The 17,182-nt window shown below is 47.5% G+C and overlaps 1 protein-coding gene across 1 annotated transcript; it reads left to right on the forward strand.

Annotated features, from left to right (window-relative positions):
* Positions 1–12,278: 12,278 nt before the first annotated feature.
* On the forward strand, positions 12,279–13,286 carry LOC113003628 (uncharacterized protein DKFZp434B061-like). The gene has a single exon (XM_026133864.1). The coding sequence runs from the start codon at positions 12,279–12,281 to the stop codon at positions 13,284–13,286; it is 1,008 nt and encodes a 335-aa protein (XP_025989649.1).
* The last annotated feature ends 3,896 nt before the right edge of the window (positions 13,287–17,182 follow it).

Here is a 17,182-nt window from a genome sequence, read left to right on the forward strand (position 1 = left end):
TAAAAAAGCGTCATATATGTTTTTTTAGTAATTTTTCTCGGTGAATCGATTGGCGCAATCAGTTCTCCTCTACAGTCAGTTTTGACAATTTGTTTATAACAATTAATTGCAAAATTAACTTTGGCAACGGGCTTTTTACGTCATTAATGTTTTTTCATGCTTTGATACTATTTCTAATTGTTGTTTTTTGACTGATTTGGCCATGGGCAGAAACAAGTTTTAATTATTTATATAATTTACATTAAATATATCTAAGGCTAAATAAACAAAAGGTTAATAAGAGTGTTCGCGCGATACCCAAGACGCCAGTTTTTTCTTGTTCAAATCAGCTTTACTTCAAATATAACTTTTTATTAACAATCTCACAAGTGTACGTTTAGCTCAGTGTTAAGATACTAGGTTATCGTTCCGAAGATCTTAGGTTCGAATCCCGCCGGCGCCGATGCGTTTCAAAAATTTATATAATAATACGCAATTGTAATTAGTAAATTAAAATGTTATATGTGAAACAGTGAATACAGATTAAGCTATAAAAATAATAAAATTTGTTTAAAAAAAATTTTTTTTTACCGTCCATTAGATGTCCACTGAAGGTCCGAACCTCCACGGTACACGTCCATTAATAATCTAAGTAACATCTGCTGAGACTCCATAAAGCCTCTACTAATAATCCACGTCGGTTTGTCATCCACTAAGGCTCTATGAACCCTTTATTAATGATCCACGTAACGTCTAATGGACATCCGTTGTTAACGTCTAATGGACGTCCAATGGACGTGCGCAATGCGGAACTGTGGATGTCTAGTGGCCGTCCATTGGATGTCCATGGGACGTCCACTGGAAAGTCCGAACTTCCACGGCAAACGTCCATTAGACGTCCATTGGAGGTTTTAGTTCTATGTGGGTCCGCTCCGTCCACCCGAGCAATATATGGCGTCGTACCATATAATTTTCGAACACGTGGATATATATTTTTAGAACACGTGGCGTGATCGTAATGGCGGGAGTGCGGAAAGATATATGTGGTTAAAAACGATAGCCTTTTTATTCAATATCTTTATCATACAATCACTATTCAGTCTTGTATACTCGCCGTAATGTTTATTTGGTTGATCTTTGACGATTGTCATTAATGTTACACAATTTGGATATTAATACTGCTGATACGATATCAACGTGAGAGCACGATCCACGCACGAAGAAGGCCAAGCGAAGAAAGAGAGTTCTCGTTGGCCGGGTTCTTCCTTTTCGCAGCGCTCCTGTCGGTGCGCATGTGCAAGCCTGTTCGGTTTTGTGATTGGACTAGTGGCTTGGCGCGACGCGCTTGTCCAGCGCGTGCTGCCACATACTCCCCTCCTAGCGACTGACCGTAGGTTGAGGAGCGAATCGTACTATTTTCTTTCCCGGGTAAACTCTTGGTGGTTTTGTCTGCTCTGGTTCCCGGTTGGCTTCTGGCGTTGTTTGTATTTGCGCTGTTCCTTGTGGCGTTGGTTGCTCTGGGGTATCCTCTAGGTATGCCGGTTTGAGCCTTTGGGTAGAAATCGTTTGATTCCTGGCGTTGACTTTGATTCGATAAACTTTGTTGGACAGTCTCTCTATTACTTGGAATGGTCCTTCGTAGGCTGGTGACAATTGACTTTTTTGGTCATCGGCTCTAACAAAAACATGAGTGCAAGTAAGTATGGATGGATAAATACCTAAGTCTTTGCGTGATGTGCTGTGCTTCTAGGTTTCATCATTTCCATTGCCTGTTGGAATCCTTTGAGAAAGGTTGCCTGTTTGATTGGCGTTTGCTCCTCTAGAAATATATCTCCGGGTAGTCTGAGTGTTGTGCCATACACCATGTCGGCGGCTGAAGCGCTTATATCCTCTTTTATGGCTGTGCGTAGACCCAGTAAAACTGTTGGTAGTACGTTCGTCCATTCCTGGAATTCATGACACTTGATGGCTGTTTTTAGGGATCTATGCCATCTCTCAATCATCCCGTTGCTTTGTGGGTGATACGCGGTTGTGCGTATGCGATTGATTCCGAATAGGTTGTTCAGTGCTTCGAATATCTGTGACTCGAATTGTACACCTCTATCTGTGGTTATGGTAGCCGGTGCACCGAATCTTGCAATCCATACTGAGTAGAAGGTATTTGCTATTGTTTCCGCTGTCGTGTCTTTTACTGGAACTGCTTCGGGCCATCTCGTGTATCTGTCCATCATGGTAAGACAGAACTTATATCCGTTGGATACTGGGAGAGGTCCTATGATATCCAAATGAACGTGCCGAAATCTTGCGTCTGGCATTGGTATCTTGTCTGGTTCAAGTCTTGTGTGTCGTTGTATTTTATTTCTTTGACAAGCCATGCAAGTCTTTACCCATTTGTTGGTGTCTTGATTCACTGAGGGCCAAACAAATCGTTTAGTGATCATTTTCCTTGTGGTTCTGATGCTTGGATGTGATAGGCCATGTACCATCTGCAATATTCTGCTGCGTAATTCTTTGGGTACATATGGACGAACCTCTTCTTGGCTGACGTCGCAATACAATGCTCTATCGGAGTTTTCCAAGCGTAGTTTTCGGAGTTGGAGGGATGTAGCATTCGTTTGCAACATTTGCTCCAGCTCCTGATCGTTTTCTTGTGCGATAGCCAGTTCGTCAGTAGATACGATTACAGGAAGTGAGATTGTCTCCAACCGTGATAGGGCGTCTGCAACTACGTTTTCTTGGCCTGCAACATGGACTATCTGCGTAGTGAATTGTGCAATATAGCTTAGCTGTCTAAATTGTCTTGGCGTAGCTTTGCTCGATTGCTGGCTAAATGCATAGATAAGAGGTTTATGATCGGTCTTGATCACTAGGCTCCTACCTTCGATCATGTGGCGAAAGAATTTAAGGCCAGAATAAATGGAAAGTAGTTCACGGTCGTATGTGCTATACTTCTGTTGTGTAGGCGATAACTTCTTAGAGAAGAATCCGATTGGTTGCCAGTTGTCGTTGACTTTCTGTTCCAGTGCTGCACCCATCGCTGTATCTGATGCGTCGCATGTTAGCGTGAGTGGCGTATTCTCCGTTGGATGTGCAAGTAGCGTTGCTTGAGTTAGCTGACTTTTAACTTCCTCGAAGGCCTTGGTGGTTTCTTGGTTCCAATTAATCGGTCTGCGATCTCTCTTTTTCGCGCCTTTTAATAGTGCATGCAGTGGTGCTTGCGCCTCGGCTGCGTGTGGAACAAATCTTCTGTAAAAATTGACAATTCCGAGAAATCTGCGCAGTTGAGTTCTATCTGCGGGTTTTTGGTAGTTCTTCAAGGCTTCAATGCGTTGCGATAGCGGTTTCACGCCATACTGGTCTACTAGGTATCCGAGGTATTCAACTTTGGTGGTACCTAGAACAGACTTAGATAGATTAATGGCTAAACCATACTTACGAAGTCGTTCAAAAACATCTTTTAAGTGAGATCTATGCTGTGCTTTGTCTTCGGATGCCACGATTATGTCATCAATGTAGCCATGGCAACATGTCAATCCACGGAGAGCTGTGTCCAAATAGCGTTGGAACGTTTGGGCGGAATTTCTCAATCCGAATGGCATCACTAGGAACTCGAAGAGGCCAAACGGAGTTGTTACCGCTGTTTTAGGCACGTCTTCTGGTGCTACTGGAATTTGGTGGTAGGCCTTGGTTAGGTCCAGCTTGGAGAATACTTTGCATCCAGCAAGCTTCGACGAAAAATCCTGGATGTGAGGTACGGGATATCGGTCAGGTAATGTAGCTGCATTCAGTCGGCGATAGTCACCGCACGGTCGCCAGTCTCCATTTTTCTTTTTCACCATGTGCAAAGGGCTTGTCCATGGGCTCGACGAAGGTCTGCAGATCCCCTCTCTTACCATTGTCTCGAATTCGGCTTTGGCAATGCGATATTGTTCGGGAGTCAAGCGTCTGGGTCGTTCCGCGACTGGTTGGCCTTGTGTAATGATTTGATGCATTACTTCCTTCTGTGTTGGTTTCTTCGGCACAACTCGTGTGACATCCGCGAATTCGTTAAGTAGTTCGTTGAACTTGCATGCCGGCTGGATGGTCGAGAGAGTTCGTGTGTTATTTGTGGTAATCCGTCCGTATACTTGGAGCGAAGTTTCTCTGTCACTCAGCCTTTGGTTTGCTAGATCTACCAATAGGTTATGATGACTAAGCAAGTCGGCACCGATTATTGCGTGCTTGGTATCTGCGATAATAAATGACCATGCGTAAGGGCGTCTTAAATTTAAGTTCAATGTGAGAGTTTTCTCGCCGTATGTATCGATACTTGTGCTGTTTGCTGCGTACAGTTTTAGTTCGCTTGGAAACGCTCGTTTGGCGAATAGTCTCCTTGGTATTATAGATACGTCTGCGCCCGTATCAATTAAGAATGGAGTTGACGTTACCCTGTCTGTTATAATTAACCTGCGGCTTTGGTGCGTGCCGGCGGTCGCCGCTTCCACTGCCGTCGGCTCACTTAGTTTTCCTTTGTCGCTGACGTCGTAGGTGACGTAGCCGGAAGCGGTGCCTTCCAGTCACATGGTTTCCGGCAGCAATAGGCCTGCGCGCCAAATTTTCGGTGGTAGTAGCATGTGCCGATATTTACGATGCGTCCCCTCGACCTTGATGAGTGGTATCGCGGCCTGGACCTGCTTCGCGTGCGACTGCGTCCTCGTTCGTTGTTTTCCTTCAGCTGTACGCTCAGTGCCTCCAGTTGGTCTTTAATTTGTTTCACCTCGTCGGCTAGCCTTCCACTGTCGGGCGTCGATTGTTGTTCGCATGCCGTCACTGCCATTACCTGATTGGTTGTGTTGAATGCTTCCGCGACTTTGTCGGCTAACGTTGCTAGATGCGCTAAATCCTGGCTGGCGGCTGCTGCTAATATGCCACGCACGTTTTGCGGCATGTGCTCGAGGAACAGAGTGCGTAGGACGTCGTTGCTAATCTGGTCACCGGATAGGTTTCGCATCCACGGGAGGAAATGCGATGGCTTTTCGCTTCCGAGTTCGCGTCCACGAAGCATCTTTCTAAGTTTAGATTCGGAGGTCTCGTCGAATGTGGAGATGATTCTACCTTTCAGGGTTTCGTACTTCCTTTCCTCGGGCGGTTTACGCACGATGTCGGACACTAAGGGCATCACAGATTGGTCGAGATTTAGAACCGTATAGTTGAATTTCGTCTTATCGCTCGATATTCTTGATAATTCGAAAGCCATCTCGATCTGTGCAAACCAGAGAGCTGGGTCGTCTTTCCAGAAAGGCGGTATTTTTAAGTTCGTCAGCGCGTGGACGCTTATTCCGTTAACATCATAATTGCTAGCGAGCGGCATCGCGAAACGATCCTCCGTCGATGGACCTGGTGCGTCGTGGGTAGTCGTCTCCGAGCCCGTGTTGTTCCGTGGCGGTGAGCGGTCGACTGGCATCGTAGGAAGCTTCGCCCGGATTGTATTTTTGCCTCAGCACTCGCGATCACGTCGGGCGGTCACCAATTTTATATGGCGTCGTACCATATAATTTTCGAACACGTGGATATATATTTTTAGAACACGTGGCGTGATCGTAATGGCGGGAGTGCGGAAAGATATATGTGGTTAAAAACGATAGCCTTTTTATTCAATATCTTTATCATACAATCACTATTCAGTCTTGTATACTCGCCGTAATGTTTATTTGGTTGATCTTTGACGATTGTCATTAATGTTACACAATTTGGATATTAATACTGCTGATACGATATCAACGTGAGAGCACGATCCACGCACGAAGAAGGCCAAGCGAAGAAAGAGAGTTCTCGTTGGCCGGGTTCTTCCTTTTCGCAGCGCTCCTGTCGGTGCGCATGTGCAAGCCTGTTCGGTTTTGTGATTGGACTAGTGGCTTGGCGCGACGCGCTTGTCCAGCGCGTGCTGCCACAAATACACCGGCAGAACGCCACGTGCGCGCACCGAGCTAACTTACCGTCGCGATCACGCGGCAGCACGCGCGCCGCCCGTGGCGTTCGGCAACGTTCCCATTCCGGCCCAGCCGACCGAACGCGCGAATTGGTCCGCCCAACCGTGCGTTCGGATATATAAGCCGGCAGTTGGAACGCCGAGTTAGATCTTCCCGGTCCGCCGAACCAGACAGGTCGAAAATCCTCGACCGCACTCCCAAGAGGACGAGAATACTCGCCTCATCCAGACTCCCCTCGACGAGAATCCTCGTCGTCCCGGCTAGCTGAGGATCCTCGGCTAATCCTGCCATACCGAATACCGCTCCGCAGCCAATCACGGCGAGCATCCTTGCCGTGCTCCGTAGCCGAGTATCCTCGGCGAATCACCGTCCACGACGAGCATCCTCGTCGAGTCCACAAGCTAGGTATCCCTGGCCAATCACCTCCGTTCTCTCCCTCAGGGAAGTTTTCTCTTGTAACTTAAAGCCTCGTCAGTCCGCGCCCTGACGAGATCTTCGCCTCACTTGGCACGAGGCGGCTCGGGCGAGGCGCGGAATCGCCGCCGTCGCTCCGATCCCGCGTTCCGCGGCTCCCCAATCACCACGGACACCGTGTCCGTTTAAAACCACGCGATTAGTTAAGTAAGATCATTGTAGTTTGACGATTCCGTCAGTATTATCGCAGTTCTAGTAATTCAGTTCTTATTATGTTTCTTTTTTAAGTTAGAATTATTATTTGTCGCTTTACCGTTTCATCCGTATTATCGCGAACATCACAATTTGATTCTTGTTTTGTAATTCAATCTCGGCTCTCGCCTAGCGTTTTCATTACTCCGCGCGTCGCCGCACTTCTACCAAGGCTGCGGTCCGATTCACGCTCACAGTGCTCACTGTCCTCACGATGCTCATGATCGGTCCGATTCGTTAGCATGCTTAAGGCACGCTGACAACAATAAATGTTTCGGACCACTTGTAAACGCTACTCATAGGACATAACCTAAGTAGGGTACCTAGTCTAAATAAAGCTAAAATTATTTTATTTTTTAAAACACTAATACAGTTTTATAATAAATAGAATTTTAAAAAGTACATTTAATAATTTTCAAAAAATAAGATTATATAGTTATCTAGACAGTATACAATATTTATTTTAAATATTTACGAATATTTATTAAAATATTTTATAAATATTTTCGTGCTCTCAGATGGAACAAATCATAAATATAATAAATGTTTATATTTTGTTTGTCTGTCTATATTTTAATATTTTATATAATATTTACTGTTATAAAAAATAAGTATGGAAATATTTTTTATACATATCATAAATATTGTATAAAATATTAAAATATAAATTAAATATTTTATACAATATTTATTATAATATTTATAATAAATATTTATGATCTGTTGAATGTAAGATCATAAAAATATTTATCAAATATTTTGACAATTATTTTTATAATATTCACATAATTATTATAAATATTTTATAACTATTGTGTGCTGTGCAATCAAATTGTTGCAAAAATATTTTCCGCTATCGAAAAAACACGCCCAAACACCAACGCTCGCATTTCGGATCGCGCAGCGGCGATTGGTCGTCGCGACCACCGCAAGCCAATCGCGTCCCCGCTTAGGCTAGATCCACTTGTCACGAGGCGTTAGACTCACTAAGCTATCAGACTACATGTAACTATCACATGTGAATAAAGATTTAGTATTTCTGTCAACTAAAGTTCCGAGTGCGATTATTCTACCGAACCCGACCAATCCGGCGAGCTTATCCGCAACCGTATTCTGACACCTACCGCAACCGCACGAAAACCACCTAGCGTTTCATGGCGCCCGAACAGGGACCGTTTAAACCGATAATCGCACCCGGAAATAAATGCCTCTCACCGAGTGGACCAAGCAGCTACCGCGAGACCAGCTCAGTTATTAGCTCAAACTTATCAAACAGAAAGGACCGGTACAGTCGTGTTCATTATAGTTGCCTCACTTTTTCTTAGATGCGTTTCTGAACACGCAACTATAACACGAACTGAGAACATGATTGGTTCTTACTTGTGGATCCAACCAATTACGTTCGCCACTTGATGAGCAAGGCTACATTCCAAAAACCATCGAAAAAGAAGTGTCGCAACTATAATGAACACGACTGTACACTTGACAAACTACGATACCGCGTGACCGCTTCCTAGAAATGACCAATCCGAACCAGTCATCCGGCGAGCCCGCACCGGGGGCCGCGAGCCCGTCCCCGCCAGTCACCGGAAACGAGTCTCACGCACATAGTAAGATCATGAACCAGATACGTAAATGGGGTTGCCACTTCGACGGTCGCGACCCTCTGTCGTTCTTGGAGCGCGTAACGGAATTACAAGAAGAATATCAGTACACCGACAGCCAGATGAAGGCCGGACTGCCGGAATTATTGAAGGGGGATGCCCTGGCGTGATATCGAAATGAGCGAGAGGCCTGGGAAACGTGGGCCGACTTTACTAGCGCCCTGCGACGGCACTATCTGCCGCGGCGATACCAAGCCAAACTGATGCGCAAAATACAAGAGCGCCGACAACAACCCAACGAAGCATACGCCAAATACGCGACCGCCCTGCTTACTATGATGCGGCGCGCCGGGGGTTTCACCCAGGCGGAAAAGGTGGACCGCCTATACGAGAACTTGCGGGCGGAATACAAACTATACGTACGCATGAGCGACGCTATGGACCTTGCCGACCTGGCCGACCAGGCCGCCGAATTCAAAGACATCTCCAGGACCCGGGAGAGTGAGATTCGTGCCGAAAGGAAAAAAATTAACACCGCTACATCCGCCGACGTCCCGCCCTACGACCGCGCAACCGCCTGCTGGCGCTGTAAGCAGCGCGGACACAGCCGATTCGAGTGCAGAAGACCCGCACGCAAATTTTGCTCGCAGTGCGGGAAGGACGGCGTCCTCACGAAGGACTGTCACCCTCGGGCGGGAAACGCCGCACCGGCCGGGGACGCAACCGCTCCCCGGCCCGAGTCCACATAAAATACACACCACGAACGCATGTACTGGTCCGCCTGGGACGACACCGGATCTCCGCGTTGCTAGACTCCGGAACCGAAGTATCTATCATCAACCGACAGGTAGCCGGATACGCCAAGGAAATGCGAATATGGCCTCAGGAACAGGAAGAGGCAATCCACCTGGCCGACGGCACCACCGCCACCACGCTCGGCCGCGTCAAACTCCGCCTCCGAATCGCCGGACACCAGCTCGAACACACTTTCCAGATCCTTCTGTCCTTAGACAGCTCAATGCTTATAGGTACCGACCTATGGGCCCGACTGCAGATCACCATACCCCCGCCGCCTTCCCAGTTCCGAAAAACACAACACACGGCGTACTCAGTGACACCGGGCATGGTGAAGCGAACCGCACAGGAGGAGCGCGAGCTCCAAGCCTTCCTGGCCACGGAATTGGCCAAGTTCGAGGAGGTGCGAGGACCGACCGACCAAGCCAGCCACCAGATCCGGCTGAAAACGGACGTACCAATCAAACAACGGTACCGACCACGCAACCCGGCGATGCAAAGCATCATCGATGAAGAGGTCCACAAGATGGAAGAAGCCGGTGTCATCGAACCATCAACCAGCGCGTGGAGCTCCCCGGTGGTCATAGTACAAAAGAAAGACGGAAAACACCGTTTTTGTATCGACTTCCGGAAGGTAAACAAAGTCACCGAATGGGATGCATACCCACTACCGCAGATCCCCGCCATACTGGACAAGCTGCGCGAGGGCCGGTACCTCACTACGCTTGACCTGCAGCAAGGGTATTGGCAGATTCCGCTCACACCCGATAGCCGGTACCCAATTACCGCATTCACCGTTCCGGGCCGGGGCCTAATGCAGTTCACCGTCATGCCTTTCGGACTGCATTCGGCTCCGGCAACGTTCCAACGTCTGCTCGACCGAATACTGGGCCCCCAATTAGAACCGCACATGTTCGTCTATTTGGACGACATCATCGTAACCAGCGCAACGTTCTCCGACCATTTGCGAGAAGTCTTTCGACGACTACGCAAAGCCAAGCTCCGGTTGAATCCGGAAAAATGCCATTTCTGCCTCAACGAACTTAAATACCTGGGCCACATCGTGGATGGCAGGGCAATCCGCACCGACCCCGACAAGGTTCGCGCCGTCGCACAGTGGCCAACCCCAACCGTACGACAAGTCCGGCAATTCGTGGGACTTGCGTCCTGATACCGCCGCTTCACCCCTAGTTTTTCCGAAACCGCCGCGCCACTCACCCGCCTCACGCGAAAGAACGCCCGATGGACGTGGGGACCCAACGAGGAGGCCGCTTTCCACGAGCTCAAGCGCGCACTAACCTCCGCACCTACCCTCGCGTGCCCAGATTTCTCGCGCCGGTTCGTCCTCCAGACGGACGCCAGCACGGTCTTGGCGCCGTCCTCTCGCAGCATTTTGACGAGGGGGAGCGCGTCATCGCGTACGTCAGCCGGTCGCTCAACGGCGCGGAAAAGAACTACCGTGCCACAGAGCTCGAGTGCCTGGCCGTGGTGTGAGGCATCCGGCACATGCGCGGTTACCTGGAGAGATACGAGTTTACGGTCGTCACCGACCACCAGGCTCTCCAGTGGCTGCGTCGCCTGGATTCCCCCACCAGCCGACTCGGCCGATGGGCGCTCGAGCTCCAACAGTACACGTTCGACGTCCGGTACCGCGCGGGAAAACTGAACCGGGTCGCCGACGCTCTCTCCAGGTTACCGGCCGTATGCAGTAACCAAGCGCACCCCGTATGCCCGTGGTACCGCCGCCAGCTCCTCCGCGTACGGGAGCGACCGGGGGATTTTGCGGACTACGAAATCCGACACGGTCGATTATACCGCCGTATACTCCATTCGACCAACTTTAAGGACGAACCCGCCGAGACACAATGGAAGCGATGCGTACCTCGCGACGAAAAAGGGGCCGTGCTGGCACGGGTACACGACAACCCTACCGCCGGTCACCTCGGCATCGCCAAAACCATTGCCCGAGCCGCGCAATATTACTACTGGCCAGGGATGTTCTCCGATATCACGCGTCACGTACGGGCGTGCGCCAATTGCCAGGCGCACAAGAGTGCCCAGGTCCGACCGGCCGGACTGTTGCACGCAACCCACGTGGAAGCGCCTTGGGAACAGGTCACCACCGATCTAGTAGGACCTCTCCCGCGGTTCACCAACGGAGCCGCTTGGCTGCTGGTCTTGCAAGACCGCTTCACCAAGTGGGTGGAGTTGGTGCCGCTGCGACGAGCAACCACTACCGCCATCGCCCAGAACATTACGGACCGCGTCGTCTACCGCCAGGGTTGCCTCGAGACTCTGATCTCCGACAACGGGACACAATTCTTGGCGGGGCACGTGCGCGAACGGCTGCGCGACCTAGGCATCCGCCACCGGACGGCTCCAGTACACGCTCCTCACTGCAACCCCGTCGAGAGGACCAACAAGACGGTCAAAACCATGATCGCACAATTCGTCGGCCAGGATCGCCGCCGCTGGGATCAGCACATCCCGGCACTGCAATTTGCATACAATACCGCCGTCCACGATGCCACCGGCTACACGCCCGCGTACCTGAACTGCGGGCGGGAACTCGAGACGCCACCCCGAAACCCAGACAAGAGACACGCGCCGACAACCGCTCCAGCCACCAACCAGCGACGACTCCAGGAGGCATACGAGGTGGTCCGAACGAACCTCGCCCGAGCCTTCAACCGTCAGGAAAGGTATTATAATTTAAGGAAACGGGCATGGAAACCCGCCATAGGGGACATAGTCTGGAAGAAAGACCATCCTCTCTCGAACAAGGGCAAGGCCTTCAATTCAAAGTTGGCGCCCAAATACGTCGGACCGTTGGAGGTCTGAAAATTCATTCTCCAGTCATCATCGACCTACGGGATAAACGTGGTAAGTGGCACCGACACGTACATGTGCAGGACCTTAAGCCCGGTCACCGGCACGAACAAACTCGAGGAGCAGACGACGCAGAGACGGATCATGGGGAAGCAGCCGACGGAGAAGCAGCCGACGCGGAAGCAGACGACGCGACCGCAGACGACACCGAGGTGGACGCCATGACGGACGATGGCGGGACCGACGAATCCGGAGCAGACGACGGCGGCGGTGATGCTGCAAGAAGGAACGACGACCCGGCCAACAACAGGGCTCGTGCCGATCACGCCAGGACCTCATGCTACCCCTAAGGAGATAGCTACTTCCCCCCCAGCTCAGACCGGTATATAAGGGGGACCACCGCAACTAAGAGGCCGCAAAAAGGATCTAATCCATCATGGAACCAGACCTGGACGCGCTATTAACTACGCCTAGCAACGACGCCGAATTCGAGGTGCTGTGGACCCGGGTCATGAGGACCGCACCAAGTCGACCGGAACTGTTCCCAGCACCACCGCAGCGACGGATAAACCCGGCCGAGATCACCACCGCCGAGAGCGCGATAGGAGAGCAGCTCTCGACGACGCAGGAACCTCCGCCTGCCAGCTCGACCAGACCGTCCGCACCGGTATGGGCCAGACGCACCAAGCCCGTCACTGTCGTGCGCGCACCACCAGCCGGCCTAATCCAAGGAGCCCGACCCGCCAGACGATTCGCCGCAGTCCCACCGGCTAAAAGAAACGAAACCCCAATCATCGGGGTACGCGTACAGCGATCCTCTTCAATGAATGCGAGGAAGCTGGCCGCACTGATCGCCGAACCCCCGTCGCTACCAGGGCGAGGCAAAAAGCAGGCCGTACCAAAAGCGCAGCAAGATCCGAAGAGGGATCAACTGACGGCGCTATTCGGAGACGCACTGTCCGATCTGGAGGACGACAGACCCCCAGTCTCAATTCCGCCACCGCGCGACAACACCACCGCCACGACCCCGAGGAGGGCCGCCGCAATTTCTCCGAGCGTCGCAGAGCCAGGTAACCAAGACGCAGACGAAACCAGGCCGATCTCAATCAGCAGCGAGAGCACCACGCAGCAGAGGGAGCGGCACGTCAAAGTCACCAGCAGTAGTCAACCAGCCACCGCTACCCCAGCCGCGGCACCAATCACTGCAACTACAGACGGCATTGCCACTCCAGCGCAAGGAGGGACCACCACCGCGAACAGAGCCGCCCTTCGCCCGGATCGACCACCCATACCCATCCGAGTGCGCGATGACCTAACCGTGTACGTCCCGTACTACGCGGCCACAGTTTCGCGAGTGTATAAGGTCCGTCTCGCCAACCGTCGCTTCACGCTCCGTTTCAGTCGGAATGGCCAGTACCACTACGTGCGGAAATTCCCGGCGTAGTGGCCAAAGTTCGCCACTTGAAAAGGGGGGGGGAAGGTGATGTAAAACGCCCCTCCACCTCGCGCGCACTGCCACTCCGCTTCGTCCACCCGAGCAATACACCGGCAGAACGCCACGTGCGCGCACCGAGCTAACCTGCCGTCGCAATCACGCGGCAGTACGCGCGCCGCCCGTGGCGTTCGGCAACGTTCCCACTCCGGGCCAGCCGACCGAACGCGCGGATTGGTCCGCCCAACCGTGCGTTCGGATATATAAGCCGGCAGTGGGAACGCCGAGTTAGATCTTCCCGGTCCGCCGAACCCGACAGGTCGAGAATCCTCGACCGCACTCCGACTCCCAAGAGGACGAGAATACTCGCCTCATCCAAACTCCCCTCGACGAGGATCCTCGGCTAATCCTGCCATACCGAATACCGCTCCGCAGCCAATCACGGCGAGCATCCTCGCCGTGCTCCGTAGCCGAGTATCCTCGGCGAATCACCGTCCACGACGAGCATCCTCGTCGAGTCCGCAGGCTAGGTATCCCTGGCCAATCACCTCCGTCCTCTCCCTCAGGGAAGTTTTCTCTTGTAACTTAAAGCCTCGTCAGGGCATCCGCGCCCTGACGAGATCTTCGCCTCACTTGGCACGAGGCGGCTCGGGCGAGGCGCGGAATCGCCGCCGTCGCTCCGATCCCGCGTTCCGCGGCTCCCCGATCACCCCGGACACCGTATCCGTTTAAAACCACGCGATTAGTTAAGTAAGATCATTGTAGTTTGACGATTCCGTCAGTATTATCGCGGTTCTAGTAATTCAGTTCTTATTATATTTCTTTTTTAAGTTAGAATTATTATTTGTCGCTTTACCGTTTCATCCGTATTATCGCGGACATCACAATTTGATTCTTGTTTTTTAATTCAATCTTGGCTCTCGCCTAGCGTTTTCATTACTCCGCGCGTCGCCGCACTTCTACCAACGCTCGCAATTCGGACCGCGCAGCGGCGATTGGTCGTCGCGACCACCGCGAGCCAATCGCGTCCCCGCTTAGGCTAGATCCACTTGTCACGAGGCGTTAGACTCACTAAGCTATCAGACTACATGTAACTATCACATGTGAAAAAAGATTTAGTATTTCTGTCAACTAAAGTTCCGAGTGCGATTATTCTACCGAACTCGACCAATCCGGCGAGCTTATCCGCAACCGTATCCTGACACCTACCGCAACCGCACGAAAACCACCTAGCGTTTCAAATTTATTATTGAAATGGAAGTTAATATTAGAGCCATTAATTTCCAGCCACCTTTTCCAATTTGCATGTTCTAAACTATATCAATAAAATCATTTAAAGCTGTATTTTTGTTATTTTGTTTCTTTTTGTTATAGATGTTTTCTTAACGAGTGATGTGCATATTTTAATCCACTTACAAATTAATCGTATGAACCAAGCAATAGTAAATGCTTCAGATGGTAAAAATTTTAACCGTATTGCTGTTTCTAAGCCTGCAGCTGTTCTAACATTAAAATATCTAATGGCAGACCCTACATTCATTTTGGAAAAATTATTCGGAAAGATCCCACATAGCACGTAATATTGCAGTGATATCATAGCAATATCACTTTTACATTGCAATATTACAAATGAAATATTGCAGAAATATCACGAAATATTACTGTGATATCACAGTAATATCAAAATGTCCGCGAAAACGCATCACAGTAATATTACTGTGATATTTCATAGTAATATTACTGTGATATTTCACAATATTTCTGTGATGTTTATGTGATATTTAAATAATATTGCAAAACATTAAATAAATAAATTATTTCAATTTATTTTATTTTTATTGTTATTCTTAATATTATTTTCATATCGTTACATGTAATATATATTAAACATAAAAAAAATTATATTTATTAAAACAGAATACAATAATGTAAACGTAATAAATGTTTAATTTACAAAAAAAATCTCTTGTATCCTTTTTCATTTTTGTTAAAAAAGATTCAATTTGAATTATAATTTTAATTTATGTTCAAGATTAAATAACAATACAAAATATTATTTACATGTAAAAATATAAAATTTTATATGGAACAGCGTTCCACACGTACCCCTTAAAAAAAAATTGATAAACTTGTTTCAATAAACTGATTACTGATTAGTAACTGACAAAATATAATCAGTTACTGATCAGTAATCAGTTTATTGAAACAAGTTTATCAACTTTTTTTCAAGAGACGTTACATTGGAAAAAAATTAGAACAAGTATTCGTTTCCAAATTACAACAAGCAACAATTTTCTTTAAAGTCTCACTGAAGTGTGAGCTCGTGGTGAGTCGGCCCGGTCGGCCGCAGTGGCGTCTAGATATAACACCTGAGGCTGCACTTGACTCACGAGAAAGTCTCCAGCGGCGCGGCCACCTAGCGGTGGTGCCAGCACTCACTTGTTTGCGTGGAGTCTTATACACACGGCGGGACAGCATAGCGACTGTGTACACGCTCGCTTGTTTCGTCGTATGTTGTGACGGTCGGTGACCGAGCCGCAACATTATATACATACATATAATTAATGAACATTGTAAAATACCTAATTAATGATAGAATATATATAATCATATTTTTTAATAGAGTTGAAAAAAAAGTGAAATCTAAAAAAAAATTTGTTGGTAATTTAATATTTTAATTAACTTGAAAAACCTTTTACTGTGGTGTATAATAGTCTAATCAATATTAATGAATAAACTATTTCACAAAATAATGTACCGAGCAGTAAATATTAAATGACGTAAAAATGTATATTTTTTTAAAAACTTTTTAATATACTTTGAAATATTTATTGCCAAGTGAATAATAAATGTGTATTAACAAAACTTTTTGTAAACATTTTTTTTTAATTCCTCATTATAAAAATTTTTAAAAATTAAAATCAATTTTGTGCTCCTGTAAAAATTATAAATGACAATAAGATAAATACAAAGGTTTTTCTGTAATTTTTTAATAAAATCATTATTGATCGAGTTGTAAAACAACAATTAAATTGATAGATTACATAGAAGAGCGTACATTATAGTTTATACATATATACAGTTTAAGGAATAAACTAAGTAAATATCTAAACTAATAATAAAGTTAATTAATTTTTTTTCTTAACATTTACTTTTATTCCACGAAAGGGCAAAGACATAATTATTTTATTTGTAAGTTGATTTCTTCTATAGGATACCGAAATTACCAAGAATATTAAGAATACTAAAAATATCGAAATTAATCAAAGAGATAGTGACGTTGCATTAATAAGACATAATAAAAACGTGGTTTGACATTACCTTGTTCTTTGAAATTAAATATTGCAACAATATATTGCAATGATATCATTGGAATATTTTAATGTTATTATCACTGTGTAATATCACAATAATATTTCTGTGATATTTCTGTGATATCAGTGGAATATTTCAATGTCATTATCACTGTGTAATATCACAGTAATATTTCTGTGATATTTCACAGTAATATGTAATATTTCTGTGATATTGCAATGATTCTGTGATATCACAGAAATATTACGTGCTATGTGGGATGTTTATATAATTTAGATGCTGTAACCTACTATAAGACTATACTTTTTTTTCTATAAAAGAGTAATATAATTTCTGTCAACAACATTAGTTGGCAATAGATGAGATTTTTGAATATTCTCTGGTAAAGAAATACAATGTGTTTGTGTTGCTTGCTCCAAATTTTTCGCTAAATAACACGCATCTGCAAGAACGTGAATAACTTGACCATGAAAAGCAAATGATGTTACATGATTATTTCTTGAAGCTTCTATTCCCAAACACACACACATTGCGCGATTATTAGAACCATTGGGAACGATACCTTTAACATTAAGACCTGCATTACTGAGTCT

Source organism: Solenopsis invicta, chromosome 5 (assembly GCF_016802725.1).
Source record: "Solenopsis invicta isolate M01_SB chromosome 5, UNIL_Sinv_3.0, whole genome shotgun sequence".
NCBI classification, from domain to species: domain Eukaryota; kingdom Metazoa; phylum Arthropoda; class Insecta; order Hymenoptera; family Formicidae; genus Solenopsis; species Solenopsis invicta.

Coding starts and splice junctions, on each gene's coding strand:
- LOC113003628 (XM_026133864.1), top strand. CDS start 12,279: ATGGAACCAGACCTGGACGCGCTATTAACTACGCCTAGCAACGACGCC.